Below are 16,764 nucleotides of genomic sequence, written 5' to 3' on the forward strand. Positions count from 1 at the left end.
ATTACAGCATTTCCAAAGATTTTACATTTTAAGCACCTGTACGAACCCTGTATTAAGTCTTATGGTTAAATGACATTATCCATGTCAATCTATACTTAATATGGGTCGTCACTTAGCGGTATCATTTATTAACGGGTATATTAATTACCACGTACTACGCTAGCTATGTATGAACATTAATATGGGTTAAAAAAACCCAGCTTTAACGTTACCACCCCACGGCTCTCCCAGCCGGAGATAAACAAGCCGCCGGTGTCGCTGCAGCCGCCTCTCCTTTTGCTCCGAAGGTGTTGCCTCCGTAGACCGCGAAGGCTGGGTCCTCCGAAGGCTGCAGACCCTGTGCAGCCCAACCAACACGGAAGGAGAAGAACTGCCACTGACGTCACTCTCCTGCGCCGCTTGGGATTGCGAATCCAAATTGAATTATGTTACCTTTTTTGCGGGGGGCGGGCATGAAAACCAAAAAGCAATGTCCTCTTTGTTTTCCTTTTAGTTGTGTCACAGAATGAGCAGTCTTGATAAGAAAATGAAAATGCAGTTTGGATTATTTATTACTCATTTTATTTATGAGTCAAATAACGCAGCTATGACCTTGAAATGCAAAAGCCTTTCTGCTAATGCATTTTAATTTTCAAATTTGACATTTCAAATTGAATTTTGGTAGCTATTTGCTGGGGCATCTTTTGAAAATGAAATCTTAAATGTCCTTTTCTTTTTCATTTTAATTAAGTTACACAATCAGCAGTCTTGAAGAAGAAAATGAAAATGCAGTTTGGATTATTTATTACTCATTTTATTTATGAGTAAAAAAATGCAGCTATATTCTGAAAATGAAAAAGCATTTCTGTTAATCCATTTTAATTTGAATTATGGAACAGATTTGCTTCCATATGTTAGAGGCTCAGCACAAGGCCTTCATATGGATACAGCACTTATTTATATTCAGAGCTCCACTGAATATTACTGTGTAGAAGTCTTCTGGGAACGCTGTCCAATAACATTTTAGCCCATTTTCATAATCAGAGGAGAGATTTCGATTTTTTCCACTGACGACTAACAGGGACCTCTGGGGTTGGAAGAAGACTGCATTACAGGGACCTTCCATGAAAACAACACTGGTCTTGGTGCCAAATACACCCGACCGGAATATCAAAATGGCCTTTAGGAAGATTTCATTGCCTCCAACTCAAACAAGGCAAAAACAACAGCAGTTATACAAAAGAGCCCTGAAGTTGCTGACAGCATCACAGTTGGGTCCATAATAACAACAACAAAAGCCCTCAGGTATTATTTTGATATCATATCTTGTTCCTATTACAGTCCAAATAAGGCTCTGGTGCAGGGCATTCAGTAACTGAAGCTGTTAGTGAGGCTCCACAATGCTGCAGCAGAATTATACAGAGCATTAAAAGACAAAATGATTAATTGTTTCTGGTGTAGAAGCAATGATTTGTTTAAACCCACACAGAACAAAGGAGGTGATTGTAGATACCAGACACACTGCATCAGTGAGTCATCAGCGTATAGATTTTTCTGTTAAATGTGACTTTCAGTATTTTACTGTCAGAGCTGCAGCAACAGCTCGAAAAACAAACCCCAAAGCACCAATAAGAACGTCTTCCTCACTGACTCATCTATGTGAGCAACTTAAATCCGCTATAAAAGCTCCGTCACCAGCCTGCTGCTGTCCGCCACTGGAGACTAGATTTTTTTTCTTTTGAACAGTAAAGTCAGTGAACTCATTAGAATGAGAAAATACTCGTTTGTCAGTATTTCTTCAGTTAGACTGAAAAAAAATGTCTGACTGAGTTGGTTTCAGTGCCCCCCCCAACCCATGACCCTGCAGAGCCCCTTAAAGTGATGTACACCCGGATAATATTTTCGTAGCACAATACACCACGTGACCCCTCTGTGAAAGAGGAATATACCCCCCTTTGAAAGAGGAACATCAAAGATACCTCCCTATGAAGAGGTCCATACCCTCCTATGAAAGATGTACCCCCTATCAAAGAGGTACATGCCGCCCTATGAGAGATGTACCTCCCTATGAAAAAGGTATATACACCCCTATGAAAGAGGAACATACCCCCCTCTGAAAGAGGTACATATCCCCTATCAAAGAGGTACATATCCCCCTATCGAAGAGGAACATACCCCCCTCTGAAAGAGGAACATACCCGCTATCAAAGAGGTACATATCCCCCTATCAAAGAGGAACATACCCCCCTCTGAAAGAGGTACATATCCCCCTATCAAACAGGAACCTACCCCCCTCTGAAAGAGGAACATACCCCCTATCAAAGAGGTACATATCCCCCTATCAAAGAGGAACATACCCCCTATCAAAGAGGTACATATCCCCCTATCAAAGAGGAACCTACCCCCCTCTGAAAGAGGAACATACCCCCTATCAAAGAGGTACATATCCCCCTATCAAAGAGGAACATACCCCCCTCTGAAAGAGGTACATATCCCCTATCAAAGAGGTACATCCCCCCCCTATCGAAGAGGAACATACCCCCCCTGAAAGGGGTACATACCCCCCTATCAAACAGGAACCTACCCCCCTCTGAAAGAGGAACATACCCCCTATCAAAGAGGTACATATCCCCCTATCAAAGAGGAACATACCCCCCTCTGAAAGAGGTACATACTAGGGATGTCCCGATCCGATATTTGGATCGGATCGGCCGCCGATATTAGCAAAAAATGCATATCGATATCGGATCGGCCTGCACGGGAAAATCCTGATCCGGACTCCCGATCCAGTTTTTTTTCCCAAAACGTCCGTGTTTTCCAGCGCACCGATGTAGGTAATCCATTCCATCTTTTTTACGGTTTTCCCCAAAATCCGGTCCGCGTTTTCCAGCACACCTAGCGCACACCTCGCGACCTGTCCAGCATCCACTAAACAACAACAAGACGGACTTGTCTGTGCATGTCCAGTGTTTCCCCTACCATTGTACAGGCCATAAAATCAATATGCCAAAAATAAGCCATCTATCGATTCATTTATTAGGAGCGCCTCCGCGCAGCACAGTGTAGACTTGCTCCGCAAGACGCGCAGCCACAACAATCCTCGCCGCGCGCTCGCGCTACGTTCTTCTTCGTGTACTTTACGCGCTTGATGTTGTTCTGATGCCGTTCCGCCTCGTTAAACCACCACGATGTCGCTTTCTACTTTGAAAACACGGAGTTAACACTGTATTTTAATAAGCTGTTGCACTCTTCAGACTCGTGGTGTGAGCGGAACCGGACCGGTACCGGAACCGGACCGGCTTCCGCGCTGCCTGCTCGCACAGATCCGCTCGTGCGCACATGCGCTGATGCAGGTCGAGTGTTGTCGATAAATATATGCACTCCTTCAAAACAGCATCAAGCCATATTGTGTGTAGTATTAGGACGTGATGACGTCTGTGGGGGAGGATTGTTTTTGATAAGATGTGGAACTCTGAGTTAACCTATTTCTACCTGAATTTCTATGAACTATTAGGCTGTTGAGTAAACCCATAACTTATATTTTACTTGATAAAATAAGACAATATATGCACTCATATGTCGTTATAATGTTTTACAGTATCTGAAGCTATTAATGTGATGCTCATCATTTTCCAGCCATATTTTTCCGGCCCCTAATTTTGGATCATTTCCATCAACCGGCACCTTAATAAGTCACTCTCTCCTTGTGATCTTGAATACACTCTGGTTGAACAAAAATGTTGAATGCAAATATAATAATTGCAGAATTGCAGACTGCTTGCTGTGCCACCTGACTTAATCCAACTGCACCAATACACCATCCCACGCGTCTCGTCTGTTTAGGGTTTTTTCGGTGGGTACCACCGGGCCTGAAAAAAATTCTAGGGGAAACACTGATGTCCCACTAAGAATTTAAAGTTATCGATAAAAATGTCAGCTGTGTGGGATTATTTTACCCTAAAAGACGAAAAAGACGAAGAGGCGGAGTGCAATACTTGCCACAATAAAGTCAAGCGTGGTGGTAAAGCTGTAAGATTGACTATTTATTATTTTGTCTATTTTGTGTTTATTTAACCCTGTTAAGAATCAACAGGTCAGCTTTTATTACCAACCATTGTGGATTATTCAAACTAACCTAATTAAGTTGGCTAGTTGTTCTTAAGGGTAAAACCCTTTTCAACATGAGTCTGACAACAAAATAAGTAAATATCTTTAATCTTTAATACATGCTTGGATCGGCCGGTATCGGTATCGGCCGATACTAAAAGCTACAATATCGGTATCGGATCGGAAGTGCAAAAAGCTGGATCGGGACATCCCTAGTACAAGAGGTACATATCCCCTATCAAAGAGGAGCATATCCCCCTATCAAAGAGGTACATCCCCCCCTATCCAAGAAGAACATACCCCCCTATCAAAGAGGAACCTACCCCCCTCTGAAAGAGGAACATACCCCCTATCAAAGAGGTACATATCCCCCTATCAAAGAGGAAAATACCCCCCTCTGAAAGAGGTACATACACCCCTATCAAAGAGGAACAAAGCCCCCAATGAAAGAGGTACATACCCCCCTATCAAAGAGGTACATCCCCCCCTATCGAAGAGGAACATACCCCCCTCTGAAAGAGGAACATACCCGCTATCAAAGAGGTACATATCCCCCTATCAAAGAGGAACATACCCCCCTCTGAAAGAGGTACATACACCCCTATCAAAGAGGAACAAAGCCCCCAATGAAAGAGGTACATACCCCCCTATCAAAGAGGAACAAAGCCCCCTATGAAAGAGGTACATACCCCCTATCAAAGAGGAACATACCCCTCAACATACACCTGACGCTGCTGAAGGCTAATTAACTTAAAATGTTAATCAATCAATCAATCAAAGGAAAATATATCAGTCATTGACTGCAGAGTTCAGGCAACACAAGCAGTCGCAGCAGAGCAAAACACACTGCCACGACACACAGACACACACACAAACATGGCGGGAGGGAGCAACACACACATACACAAAGAGCAACACACACATGGAGGCAGCAACACACACAGAGCAACACACACACAGGGAGCAACACATGGAGCAACACTACGGCACTACGGCAGGAGCAGTGATCACATACGGGCGTGGAAGGAACCTGAACCATCTGTCTGTTTGAACGTACGCTGCATGCACACACACACACACACACACACACACACACTGCGCTGCAGATAAGAACAGAAGCCAAGCTGATAAAAATAGGTGTTGAGAAGAGGCCCTATTAAATATTCAGAGGCGTCTCTAGTGGGATTCAGGCTGGTGGATGTTTCTGCTCTCAGAGCTTCAATATGCAGGAGTCAGAGTTACTCTGCTGAGTTAGTTGTTTTTGCAACCGTTACCCAGAAGCCCTGCTGACTAGAAGAATCTGTTGTAGGTTGTGTTGAAGAATGTAACTGAACAAAACTGCCAGATAATTTTCATGATGTTTTGCTTGTCGTAATTCGTGGTTACGCAACTCGTGCTGAACATCAGCGAATATGAGGGTTAGGGTCTGCTCTTTTTTTAAAGCTCCATAAAACATATTTCACTATCAACTACAAAATAAGTCTAATGTCTTGCTCTGGACTACTAGCATAAAATGAGTTAGAGGTATTTTACTACGTACATTATAAACTTGTACCTGAGTAAACTTCATGGTCTTGGGTTATGTTGGTAATTTATGTTTTATTTTGAAGTTCCCTGCCTCTTCTTTCCTGTCTTTGTCTTTTTTCACAACCAATCAGCTTCCAGCTACACCTGAGTCCCATTAGTTTCTCATCCTGTCTGCCCATGAAGAATAACATGCCTTCTCTATTTCTACTGGCAGGATGATTTATAGATTTATCATATATTTTATAAAAGAATGATTCATTGGTATGATCCTGAATTCAATGTTTAATAACCCAGAATATGATTATTGAAGACACAGCTGAGGTTCAGGAATGATCAGCCTCGTGTGAGAGATGATGGGGGGTACGAAGGTCATAGGGAGAGATGAAGGTCCTATGAGAGATGAAGTTCCTAGGAGAGACAAAGGCCCGAGGGAGAGATGAAGGACGTAGGAGAAACAAAGGTCGTAGGAGATACAAAGGTTCTAGGAGGGATGAAGGTTCTAGGAGAGACAAAAGCCTTAGGGAGATATGAAGGTCCTAGGAGAGATGAAGGTTAAAGGGAGATACGAAGGCCTTAGGAAGATATGAAGGTCCTAGGAGAGATGAAGGCCTTAGGGAAATATGAAGGTCCTAGGAGAGACGAAGGTACTAGGAGAGACAAAGGCCCTAGGGAGGTACGATGGCCCTAGGAGAGATGAAGGCCTTAGGGATATATGAAGGTCCTAGGAGAGACGAAGGAACTAGGAGAGACAAAGCCCTTAGGGAGAGACAAAGGCCTTAGGGAGAGACAAAGGCCTTAGGGAGATACAAAGGTCTTTGGGAAAATGAAGGTCGTAGGAGAAATGAAGGTCACAGAACAAACGAAGGTCGTAGGACAAATGAAGGTCGTAGGAGAAACGAAGGTCATAGGAGAAATGAAGGTCGTAGGGAGAGACGAAGGCCCTAGGGAGATACGGTGGTCCTAGGAGATACGGTGGTCCTAGGAGACGAAGGCCTTAAGGTGCGTGTCCACAGGGGCGATTTTAAACACGTGTGGACGCGCCGCTTGCCAGGATTGCACGCTTGGTCCTCCGATCCTCCGAAACCGAAAACAATACGGCGAGTACCATCGGTTGGTGCGGGAGCTTCGCCTGGATGAGCCGATGTTCCAGCAATACTTCAGGCTCACCAGAGGCCAGTTTGACGAGGTGCTCAGTAAAGTCGGAGACCGAATCAAGAGGCTGGACACCACCTACCGGGAGGCTATCGGTCCAGCTGAGCGCCTCGCCATTTGCCTACGGTAAACTGCATTGATTGCTGTCATATGAAATTATAATGCATCAATTCCATTCCTGTGATTAATTTTTCTGTAAATAACATGCTGGTGACGTTACGTGACTCCATGGTCGATCCTACTGCCATAATAGCTGTGACAAAACTGTAAAAAATAATAAGCTACACCTATAACGTTACCGTTTCTGCTTTCCCATAAAAGGAGCAAGGAAATTACATTATCAACATGTATAGAGTTCTAGGCATAATATTATTACTTTTGTTGTTAAATTCCTCATGTAGTTTGGATTAATGTGGTTGGGCCCATTAAGTAGCCTGCAGGCAACATGGCTACATAACTAATGTTCTAATAATAATATTCCTATTTCAACATTAGTTAGGACAAATAGTGTCAATAGAAAGCTCTCCATTTCATACTCGATCCCGTGAGCCTTCCTTTAGTTTTTAGCAATTATGTTTGTTTAAATTGCAGTAATACTGATGTATGCCACACATCTACATATTGCAGTGAAAACAACACTAATGTCTTCTTCCTACATGTATTTACAGATATCTAGCTACTGGCGACTCATTCCGCACGATAGCCTTTAACTATCGTGTGGGGTTCTGCACAGTGGCCAGGATCGTAAAGGGTGTGGCAGGAGCGATCTGGGAGTCGATGGTCACTGAGGTGATGCCTGCTCCAACCTTGGAGGACTGGAGGGCCATAGCAGAGGAGTTCCATCGTCGCTGGAACTTCCCCAACTGCGTTGGCGCCATAGATGGCAAGCACGTCGTCGTCCAGGCCCCCTCCTACACCGGCTCTCTCTTCTACAACTACAAGGGGACATTTTCTATTGTCCTCTTGGCAGTTGTAGATGCACAATACAGGTTCCGGGTCGTTGACTACGGGATACGGGAGAACCAACGATGGTGGGTCTCTCCACAACTCGGCTTTTGGAGAGGGACTCCGAGATGGCACCCTGGACCTCCCACAAGATTCTGTGGTTGCAGGAGCAGAGCACAGAGGCTCACTGCCATATGTCTTTGTGGGAGATGAGGCCTTTCCACTCCGCAGGAACCTGATGAGGCCATTTCCGGGCTCCAACATCACCAGGGAGCACAGGGTCTTCAATTACCGCCTAAGCCGCGCCAGGTTGGTTGTTGAGGATGCTTTCGGCATCCTCTCCTCACAGTGGCGCATGTACCGGCGTGTAATTGGAGTCAGCCCTGGCACTGCAGAGCTGTGTGTGAAAGCCACCTGTGTCCTTCACAACTTCCTGAGGGTCACAGGCATGAGGGAGGCAGGACCACATCAAGTGCCAGAGAGGCTCAACCAACGCAACAAGGGAGGCCATTCGTGTGAGAAAGAGCTTCACCTCACACTTTTGCCAGGAGGGTGCTGTTCCTTGGCAAGACAACATGTAGAGCCCTACAACACCAAAGGCTCTTTTAAGAGCCACCCATATAATACATAAAGAGCAATGTTTCATCTGCACAAGCATAACGATATAAAGGCCCAATCCCATCTTCTCCCCTACTGTCTACACAAGCACAATCGAACTGCAGCATTTGAGTTCCACTATTGCAACTATCAGGGTGGCCTTACTTGTGGTATAAGAAGTGGATTATAAAATAAGCAATATAAAGTTGTATTGTTGTGGAAAATAGATTTAATTATTCAACAAATTTGACAATTCAACAGTCACATAAAACAAGACAAAATTGAACATAATATAAGGCTCAAACAAATTATATATTCCATCCATCCATCCATCTTCTACCGCTTATCCTGTATTTAGGGTCGCGGGACGAATTATATATTATTTCTAAAATAAATACCTAACTGAATTGAACATTGGGGCGGTTTGCAGCCGAGTGTGAAGCAGCCGGGATGAGGATTAGCACCTCCAAATCTGAGGCCATGGTTCTCGACCGGAAAAAGGTGGCTTGCTCCCTCCAGGTCGGGGGGGAGTTCCTGCCTCAAGTGGAGGAGTTTAAGTATCTTGGGGTCTTGTTCACGAGTGAGGGAAGGATGGAGCGTGAGATTGACAGGCGGATCGGTGCAGCGGCTGCAGTAATGCGGTCGCTGTATCGGTCCGTCGTGGTAAAGAGAGAGCTGAGCCGAAAGGCGAAGCTCTCGGTTTACCGGTCAATCTACGTTCCTACCCTCACCTATGGTCATGAACTTTGGGTCATGACCGAAAGAATAAGATCCCGGATACAAGCGGCCGAAATGAGCTTCCTCCGCAGGGTGGCGGGGCGCTCACTTAGAGATAGGGTGAGGAGCTCCGTCACACGGGGGGAGCTCGGAGTAGAGCCGCTGCTCCTCCACATCGAGAGGAGCCAGTTGAGGTGGCTCGGGCATCTGCATCGGATGCCCCCTGGACGCCTCCCTCGGGAGGTGTTCCAGGCATGCCCCACCGGGAGGAGACCCCGAGGAAGACCCAGGACACGCTGGAGTGACTATGTCACCCGGCTGGCCTGGGAACGCCTTGGGGTCCTCCCGGAGGAGCTGGGGGAAGTGTCTGGGGAGAGGGAAGTCTGGGCGTCCCTGCTCAGGCAGCTGCCCCCGCGACCCGGTCCCGGATAAGCGGAAGATAATGGATGGATGGATGGATGGATGAATTGAACATATAAAATAACTGGAACTGAAAAACCGGTGCTTAGTCCTCTCCTGCTTCAAAAATAAGTTGGTGAATTTTTAGTTTCACCTCCTCCTTTTTCCTTTCAGGAAGCTTTTTTAGTGATGGCAGCAGGCTCCTGAAAAATAAGTCATCAACATCTGTGATGGGTGCTGGAGGTGGGGGTGTAGATGGGGGGTTTATTTGCTCCTCCTCCAGGGCAAGGAGGAGTCTCTTTTCAAAAGCACTCATAGTGCTGGTGTCTCCTCGCCCCCTTTTCCTTGAAGGGGGCTGTAGGGTGGGTGCAGCTGGCTCACTATGTTCACCCTGGCTGGGTGGCTGGCTGCGCTGCAGGGAGGGGGTGGCTGGCTGTGGCTGGCTGGCTGGCTGGCTGCACTGCAGGGAGGGGGTGGCTGGCTGCACTGCAGGGAGGGGGTGGCTGGCTGCACTGCAGGGAGGGGGTGGCTGGCTGCACTGCAGGGAGGGGGTGGCTGGCTGTGGCTGGCTGGGTGGCTGGCTGCGCTGCAGGGAGGGGGTGGCTGGCTGTGGCTGGCTGGCTGGCTGCGCTGCAGGGAGGGGGTGGCTGGCTGTGGCTGGCTGCGCTGCAGGGAGGGGGTGGCTGGCTGTGGCTGGCTGGGTGGCTGGCTGCGCTGCAGGGAGGGGGTGGCTGGCTGTGGCTGGCTGGCTGGCTGGCTGCGCTGCAGGGAGGGGGTGGCTGGCTGTGGCTGGCTGTGGCTGGCTGCGCTGCAGGGAGGGGGTGGCTGGCTGTGGCTGGCTGGGTGGCTGGCTGCGCTGCAGGGAGGGGGTGGCTGGCTGTGGCTGGCTGGCTGGCTGGCTGGCTGCCCTGCAGGGAGGGGGTGGCTGGCTGTGGCTGGCTGGCTGGCTGGCTGCGCTGCAGAGAGGGGGTGGCTGGCTGTGGCTGGCTGGGTGGCTGGCTGCGCTGCAGGGAGGGGAAAGTGGCGGCATCCTTTGGCTTTAGGAAGAGGAGTGTGGCTGGATGCGCTGCAGGGAGGGGAGGGCGTCTGGCTACAGCATGCTGCTCCTTCAGGAAGAGGAGGGTGGCTGGCCGCACTGCAGGGAGGGGAGGGTGGCTGGCTGCTGCGGCTGGCTGTGGCTGCAGGAAGTTGAGGGTGGCTGGCTGCACTGCAGGGAGGGGAGGGTGGCTGGCTGCGGCTGGCTCCCTCCTGTGAAGGTTGGAGGAAGTACTTCTGTCTTCCAAAAATGGCCTGAGGAACTCCATCACAGCCATAAAGCGCCATGGCCGCTGTGATGGGGCCCCAGCCCCACTCCTACGTCTCTCCATTTCTTTGTTTTTTTCTTTTTTGTACTGGTCCCTCAGGTTTTTCCACCTGCTGCGGCAGATGTCCTCTAAGGACAACATAGGATAAAGAAATCACAACACTTTGGACGAACGCTTTCACAGCTGTTCTGTCTACTCCCGGATTTCAAAACGGACCAACATGGCGGCTCGTTTGGAAACTTTCTCTTATTTTATGAAAATAGTTCAAAAAATGTGTTTCTGAAAACATTTCATGCGAGAAATAAGCTATGCAGTTGCTGAATCTGTCTTTATTTTAGATCGCCAACATCCAGTTAAGAAGATTTTTGCGAGCGTTCGCGAGAGTTCCCGAGGCGGCGAGTCGAGCCCGGCGCCTCTGATTAGCATAAAGTAGACTCGACTTCAACTTTATGCAAATGAGGAGCAGGCAACTTTTTTTTTTCAATAACTTTTATTATCCACATTACGACATTGCAAAAATAAATAACAGTACATGGAGGAGTTTTACAAAGTACATGAACACACAGTTTGATTTCATATCAACAAGAAAACAACTAAAAACGTCTGGCAATGTAATCCATAGTGTTCTTCAAGATGTGAGAAGTCTTTAAAGCTTTCTTATTTTTAAATACATTACATGGAGAGTCATAGAATGTCTGGAGTTCCCCATAAAACAAGTTTGTGCTTGGAAGAGACTGAAGAAATCAGTTCGACGCGCCGCCTCTCGAGATTCGCCGCGACGCCACCAGAATGCATTGCACGGCTTTTCACATAGACAATGAATGGGACGCGGGGAAACACCGCTGCCTGTGGACACGCACCATCAGGGAGACGAAGGTCTTAGGAAAGAGGAAGCTCGTAGGATAGACAAAGAGTGAGTTAATTGATAAAAGTGTAAAGTGACAGGAGAGAGAAAAGGTGAAAAATATAAACAGACAAAGAGGGAATGATGGAGTGACGAGACGTAAGTGGCAACCTGGCATCATGACTTTTTCGTAAATATACACGCCACTGCCTGTGGCGTGTTATCTGTACGCAATTTGCGCTATCCTCGTGTATATAAACGCCCTTTAAGGTTAGGGGTCGGCATTGATAAACACGCAAAAAGGCGATTGTTGGCGTGTCATACATGAGATCAGTCTGTAAGTGGAGGAAACGCGGGAGAGGCAGTGTGTTTCTGTGTGTTGCAATGGAAAGGAGCGAGAGAGGGGGGATGCCCAGCAGATCTTGTCTCTGGGGGGGAATTATATTGGTAAATGGCGTCATTTATATACAGGAATGACTGACATTCACCCATTCACACACACACACATTCATACACTGACAGTGGGGTCAACCACGCAGGGCGACAGCCAGCTCGTCAGGAGCAATTGAGGTGAGGTGTCTTGCTCAGGGACACCAGGCACTCAGCTTGGAGGAGCCAGGGATCGAACCGGCAATCTTGCGGTTGCCAGCCAACCCGCTCTACCTCCTGAGCTAAACCCCCCCACTACTGTAGTATTGCTAATGTGTACTTTACTGATGTATACTTTAAGTGTAATTGGGTTGAAGCAGCACCAGGAGAGTGAATCCATGGAAAAAGATGGTCGATCACATGAAGCAGCTCAGTTGTCTCCAGCTGTACACAGTTACGTAATAACAGAGCCCAGGATGGTCGAAACCAGCCGCTGGCATCACTGCTCTGCGCCTCAGATTCCACTGTGGTTCCTCCTGGATTAATTGCTGAAGCTAATACGTATCCACTTTTCCTGTGGAGATGAATCTGGGTAGAAGAGGACGAGGCAATGTTACTGCAGCGCCACCTCATTGGTTGTGGTCTGTTGGACTCTAAATGGACCATAATGTACTAAATGAACATCATGCTGGATTGAAGAAGACTTGAAACTAGAGATTGAGACCATAAACTCATGTTTACAATGTTTACTGAGATAATACATCAAGAGAGAAGTAGGACCATTTTCTCATAGACTTCTATACAACCAGAGAGGAGTCGCCCCCTGGTGGCCAGCAGAGAGAAGTAGGACCATTTTCTCATAGACTTCTATACAACCAGAGAGGAGTCGCCCCCTGGTGGCCAGCAGAGAGAAGTAGGACCATTTTCTCATAGACTTCTATACAACCAGAGAGGAGTCGCCCCCTGGTGGCCAGCAGAGAGAAGTAGGACCATTTTCTCATAGACTTCTATACAACCAGAGAGGAGTCGCCCCCTGGTGGCCAGCAGAGAGAAGTAGGACCATTTTCTCATAGACTTCGAAACAACCAGAGAGGAGTCGCCCCCTGGTGGCCAGCAGGGATGATGCAGCTTTAAGGACCTGGAGGTTTCCTCCTGAAGTGACTCCTCCACCTTCAAGCAGCGTCTCTCCACTCCAACAATACGAGCTGCTCAATCTTTCTAGATATTCTGGTTCTTTGGAGAACTGACTTCACCCTGAATCAGAACATTTATCATGAAATAATCGATGTGCAAAGAGTCGATCAGTGGAAGAGAGATGCAGAGTCAGTCCAGAGGGTGTAATGTGTGTGTGTGCTGCAGTGTGATTCCCTTCTCTCTCTCTCTCTCTCTCTCTCTGAAATGCAGCAGCATTCAGAAAGCCACACTGCAGAACAGAGTGAGCCTGGCTCTGCATACCAATAAGACAGGATGAGAGACAGACAGCCAGTGAGCAAGAGAGTAAGACAGAGAGTGAGGACCAGGGAGAGAGAAGAGAGACAGCTGGTGTAACACAGAGACAAAGAGATGAAAGACAAGAAGAAGAAGCTCTGCAGTCGGCTCGTCTTCCTGCCGGGCTGAGTAGGTTACATCCCTGTAGTTCATAAGAGACACTGCTTTGTGTTGATCACCATATTGACTGTTTATAAAATGGAAGGACACATTGGATATTATATATATATATATATATATATATATATATATATATATATATATATATATATATATATATATATAATATGTAGCAGAACTACGGTGGCCGACCTGAATCACTTAAAAACCCTTCTGGGCTTCTGTAGAAACCTGGTGGACTCCCTGTAGAGGACTCGCTCTGTACGTAGATAGAAACGTCTCATTCTGAGCTTGAACACAATGATGACTCTTATTTCAGGGGACTGTTCACTAAAGAAAACACATTAAATTGATATTATATAACATTTGTGGTCCGGACAGTTCCTTTGAATACCTGAATCCAGGATTCTGTGTTGCTTTAAAAGATGTTCATGTTCTTAGAGCCACAAAACCAGAACCAACAAGACGAAATAAGACAAATAAAATGATCCATCAACTTCAAACAAAGGTCACCTTGAAGGCCATGTACTGGTGAAGAAGACTGGTGAGTATCAGCAGTTCTATCCGGGATCTTCCACTAGGGGGCAGCAGTGCTCCTCACAGCTGACTCAGCCTCACTTAGAAGCTCCAACAGCAGCTGACGGAATCCTGGATTTTGGTATTTAAAGGAATCGTATGGAGCACAATAATAAGTTGTGGTGTGCAAGTAACAGCCCACGTGCACAGTAACACAGACAGACTCTAACTAGGACTTGACATTGATGTCAACCCTAAATGTTACAGCCCATCTACGAACAGATATAGGGGGGTTTAGCTCAGGAGGTAGAGCGGGTTGCCTGTTCGATCCCTGGCTCCTCCTAGCTGAGTGCCTGGCGTCCCTGAGCAAGACACTTTACCCCAATTGCTCTTGACGAGCTGGATGTCACCCTGCGGGGTTGACTCCGCCGTCGGTTTGTGAGTGTGTGTATGAATGGGTGAATGTCGGTCATAACTGTAAAGCGCTTTGGATAACCGTATGATCACAACTGTCCTCTGCTGCTCCAGAATGTCCAGATCACTCTGAAAGCTCATATATAATAAAATCATTTTAATATTTAAAAATAACACTTTATCTCACATCATATTCACTTAGTCATGTAGTGTCTCCCTTATTTTGTTAGTCAATGTAGCTCCTTTAAAGAAAACCTGTACTTCATGCTGCTGCTCTTCTGTTCACTGTTCAGAACTAAAACTTTATAAAAAAACTGTACTGAGAAAACTATTGCACAATATAGGTTCATCATTTTGCCATTTTGTGTTCCTGATGTTTCCCCTCCTATGAATGCAAAGTAGCAAATGCTGAATAATGCATGTTTTTCTTTTCTTTTAATTCGGTGTTATGGATGCCTTTGGGAAGATCTGGGTCACAGGTGATTGTGAGCTGAGGGGCACCTGTGATGATCTCCCTCAGGTGACTGCAATCAGTGGTTATACACTCAACAAAAATATAAATTGCAACACTTTGTTTTTGCTCCCATTTTTCAATGAGATGGACTTAAAGATCTAAATTCATTCCAGATACACAATATTACCATTTCTCTCAAACATTGTTCACAAATCAGTCTAAATGTGTGATAGTGAGCACTTCTGCTTTGCTGAGATAATCCATCCCACCTCACAGGTGTGCCACATCAAGATGCTGATCTGACATCATGATTAGTGCACAGGTGTGCCTTAGACTGTCCACTGATGGCATTTATAGACTGATGGTATTTATACCTCAAAATTAAATTAATCTCATATCCATATATTTCCTTTTTTTATATGCACTTTCTTTGGCCTTTATTTGAAACCGGAAGTCTTTGCTCACTACCAGCTCGCTCCCGATCTGCAGATCAGAACGACAAACTAAATACAGTACCAGTTCCTTTCCACCCTGACTCAGTCTACCCATCACTTTGTTGACCTGAAGCTGAAGTCCAGTTGGGTTCTGCAGCAGGATCATGATTAAAGTGCACAAGCAAGTCCACCTATGAATGGCTCAAAAACCCAGAATGGAGGGTTTGGTGGAGTGGCCTAGTCAAAGTCCGGACTTACATCCCACTGAGATGCTGTGGCGTGACCTTAAACAACTGTCAACTGTGTCTGAATTAAAAATATTCTGCAAAGAGGGATGAGCAAACATTCCTCCACTGCGATGTAAAAGATTCATGTCAGTTATTGGAAACATTTGATTGCAGTCGTGGCTGCTGAAGGTGGTGCAACCAGCTGTTAGGTTTAGGGGGGCAAGTACTTTTGCGCTGGGCTGCTTTAGGTTTGGAATAATTCATTACCTTTAACTTGAATACTCATAAAAACTGTATTTTGTGTCACTTCACATTGCCTTTGTCTATTATTAAAATTAGTTTGATGATCTGAAACATTTAAGTGTGACAAATATGCAAAAAAAGGAAGAAATCAGGAAGAGGGCAAATACTTTTTCACGGCACTGTAGTCACATCCATTACAGTGAGCCAGCATGCACAACGCAGGGCTCTGGCCAACCTATTTGAACAGGGCCATAATTCATGTTTTCCATCGCAATGAGTCCAAATGGACAAAACCTCAGAGCCATGAGCAGGACATGTAAACTATGCATTATTCGGTATGGAGATGCTCTAACATTGCATACGTTTAAATGAAGTGGCCAGAAAGAACTCCGTAACGAACACTTCCCTATATTCTTGTCTTTTCTCACTGTTTGTTCCTCTAAACGGCAGAACTGAGGAAACCGAGGTGAAGGAACTGATAAGATAACAGCTGTTTACACCGATACTGTGAGGAACTTGCATTGTCATTATTCGTATGAAATATGCCACACACTCACACACACTCACACACTCACACACAGCACCTCACGGTCAAACAGTGCTAGACACGCTGCCACAGGCCTCCAGGGCTCCCACTAACATTTGACAGGATTAAGTCAACCATTACTTCTTTCACATTATCATGTGTATACCCTGACATTTGCAGACATTAATCTGTTTTCCACCCAAAAAACTTTTGGTCTTGTAAATTTCGAGATTATCATCATTCTCACTCCTTCGGTGTCTAAAAGTGACACACAGGGCATCCTTTAGTGTCTGTAGGAGACACAATAGGCTTTCAATGGAAAACACATCCACGTCATTATTAGATGTCAAAGCAACTGACCAAAGACAGCGAAGTAAGTGAACCTTAATTGAATTAAGGTTT

General features: G+C 46.1%; 1 protein-coding gene across 1 annotated transcript in view; it reads left to right on the top strand.

Moving 5' to 3' along the window:
* Nucleotides 1–11,251: 11,251 nt before the first annotated feature.
* Nucleotides 11,252–16,764, top strand: part of LOC311027166 (uncharacterized protein) — a 10,326-nt gene continuing 4,813 nt past the window's right edge. The window contains exon 1 of the mRNA XM_084031031.1: nt 11,252–11,603. Coding sequence (XP_083887157.1) covers nt 11,545–11,603 — 59 coding nt within the window. The 5' untranslated portion in view covers nt 11,252–11,544. The remainder of the gene's footprint in view (nt 11,604–16,764) is intronic.

This window comes from Eutrigla gurnardus, assembly GCF_963514095.1.
Source record: "Eutrigla gurnardus genome assembly, chromosome: 16".
In the NCBI taxonomy this organism is placed as follows: Eukaryota; Metazoa; Chordata; class Actinopteri; order Perciformes; family Triglidae; genus Eutrigla; species Eutrigla gurnardus.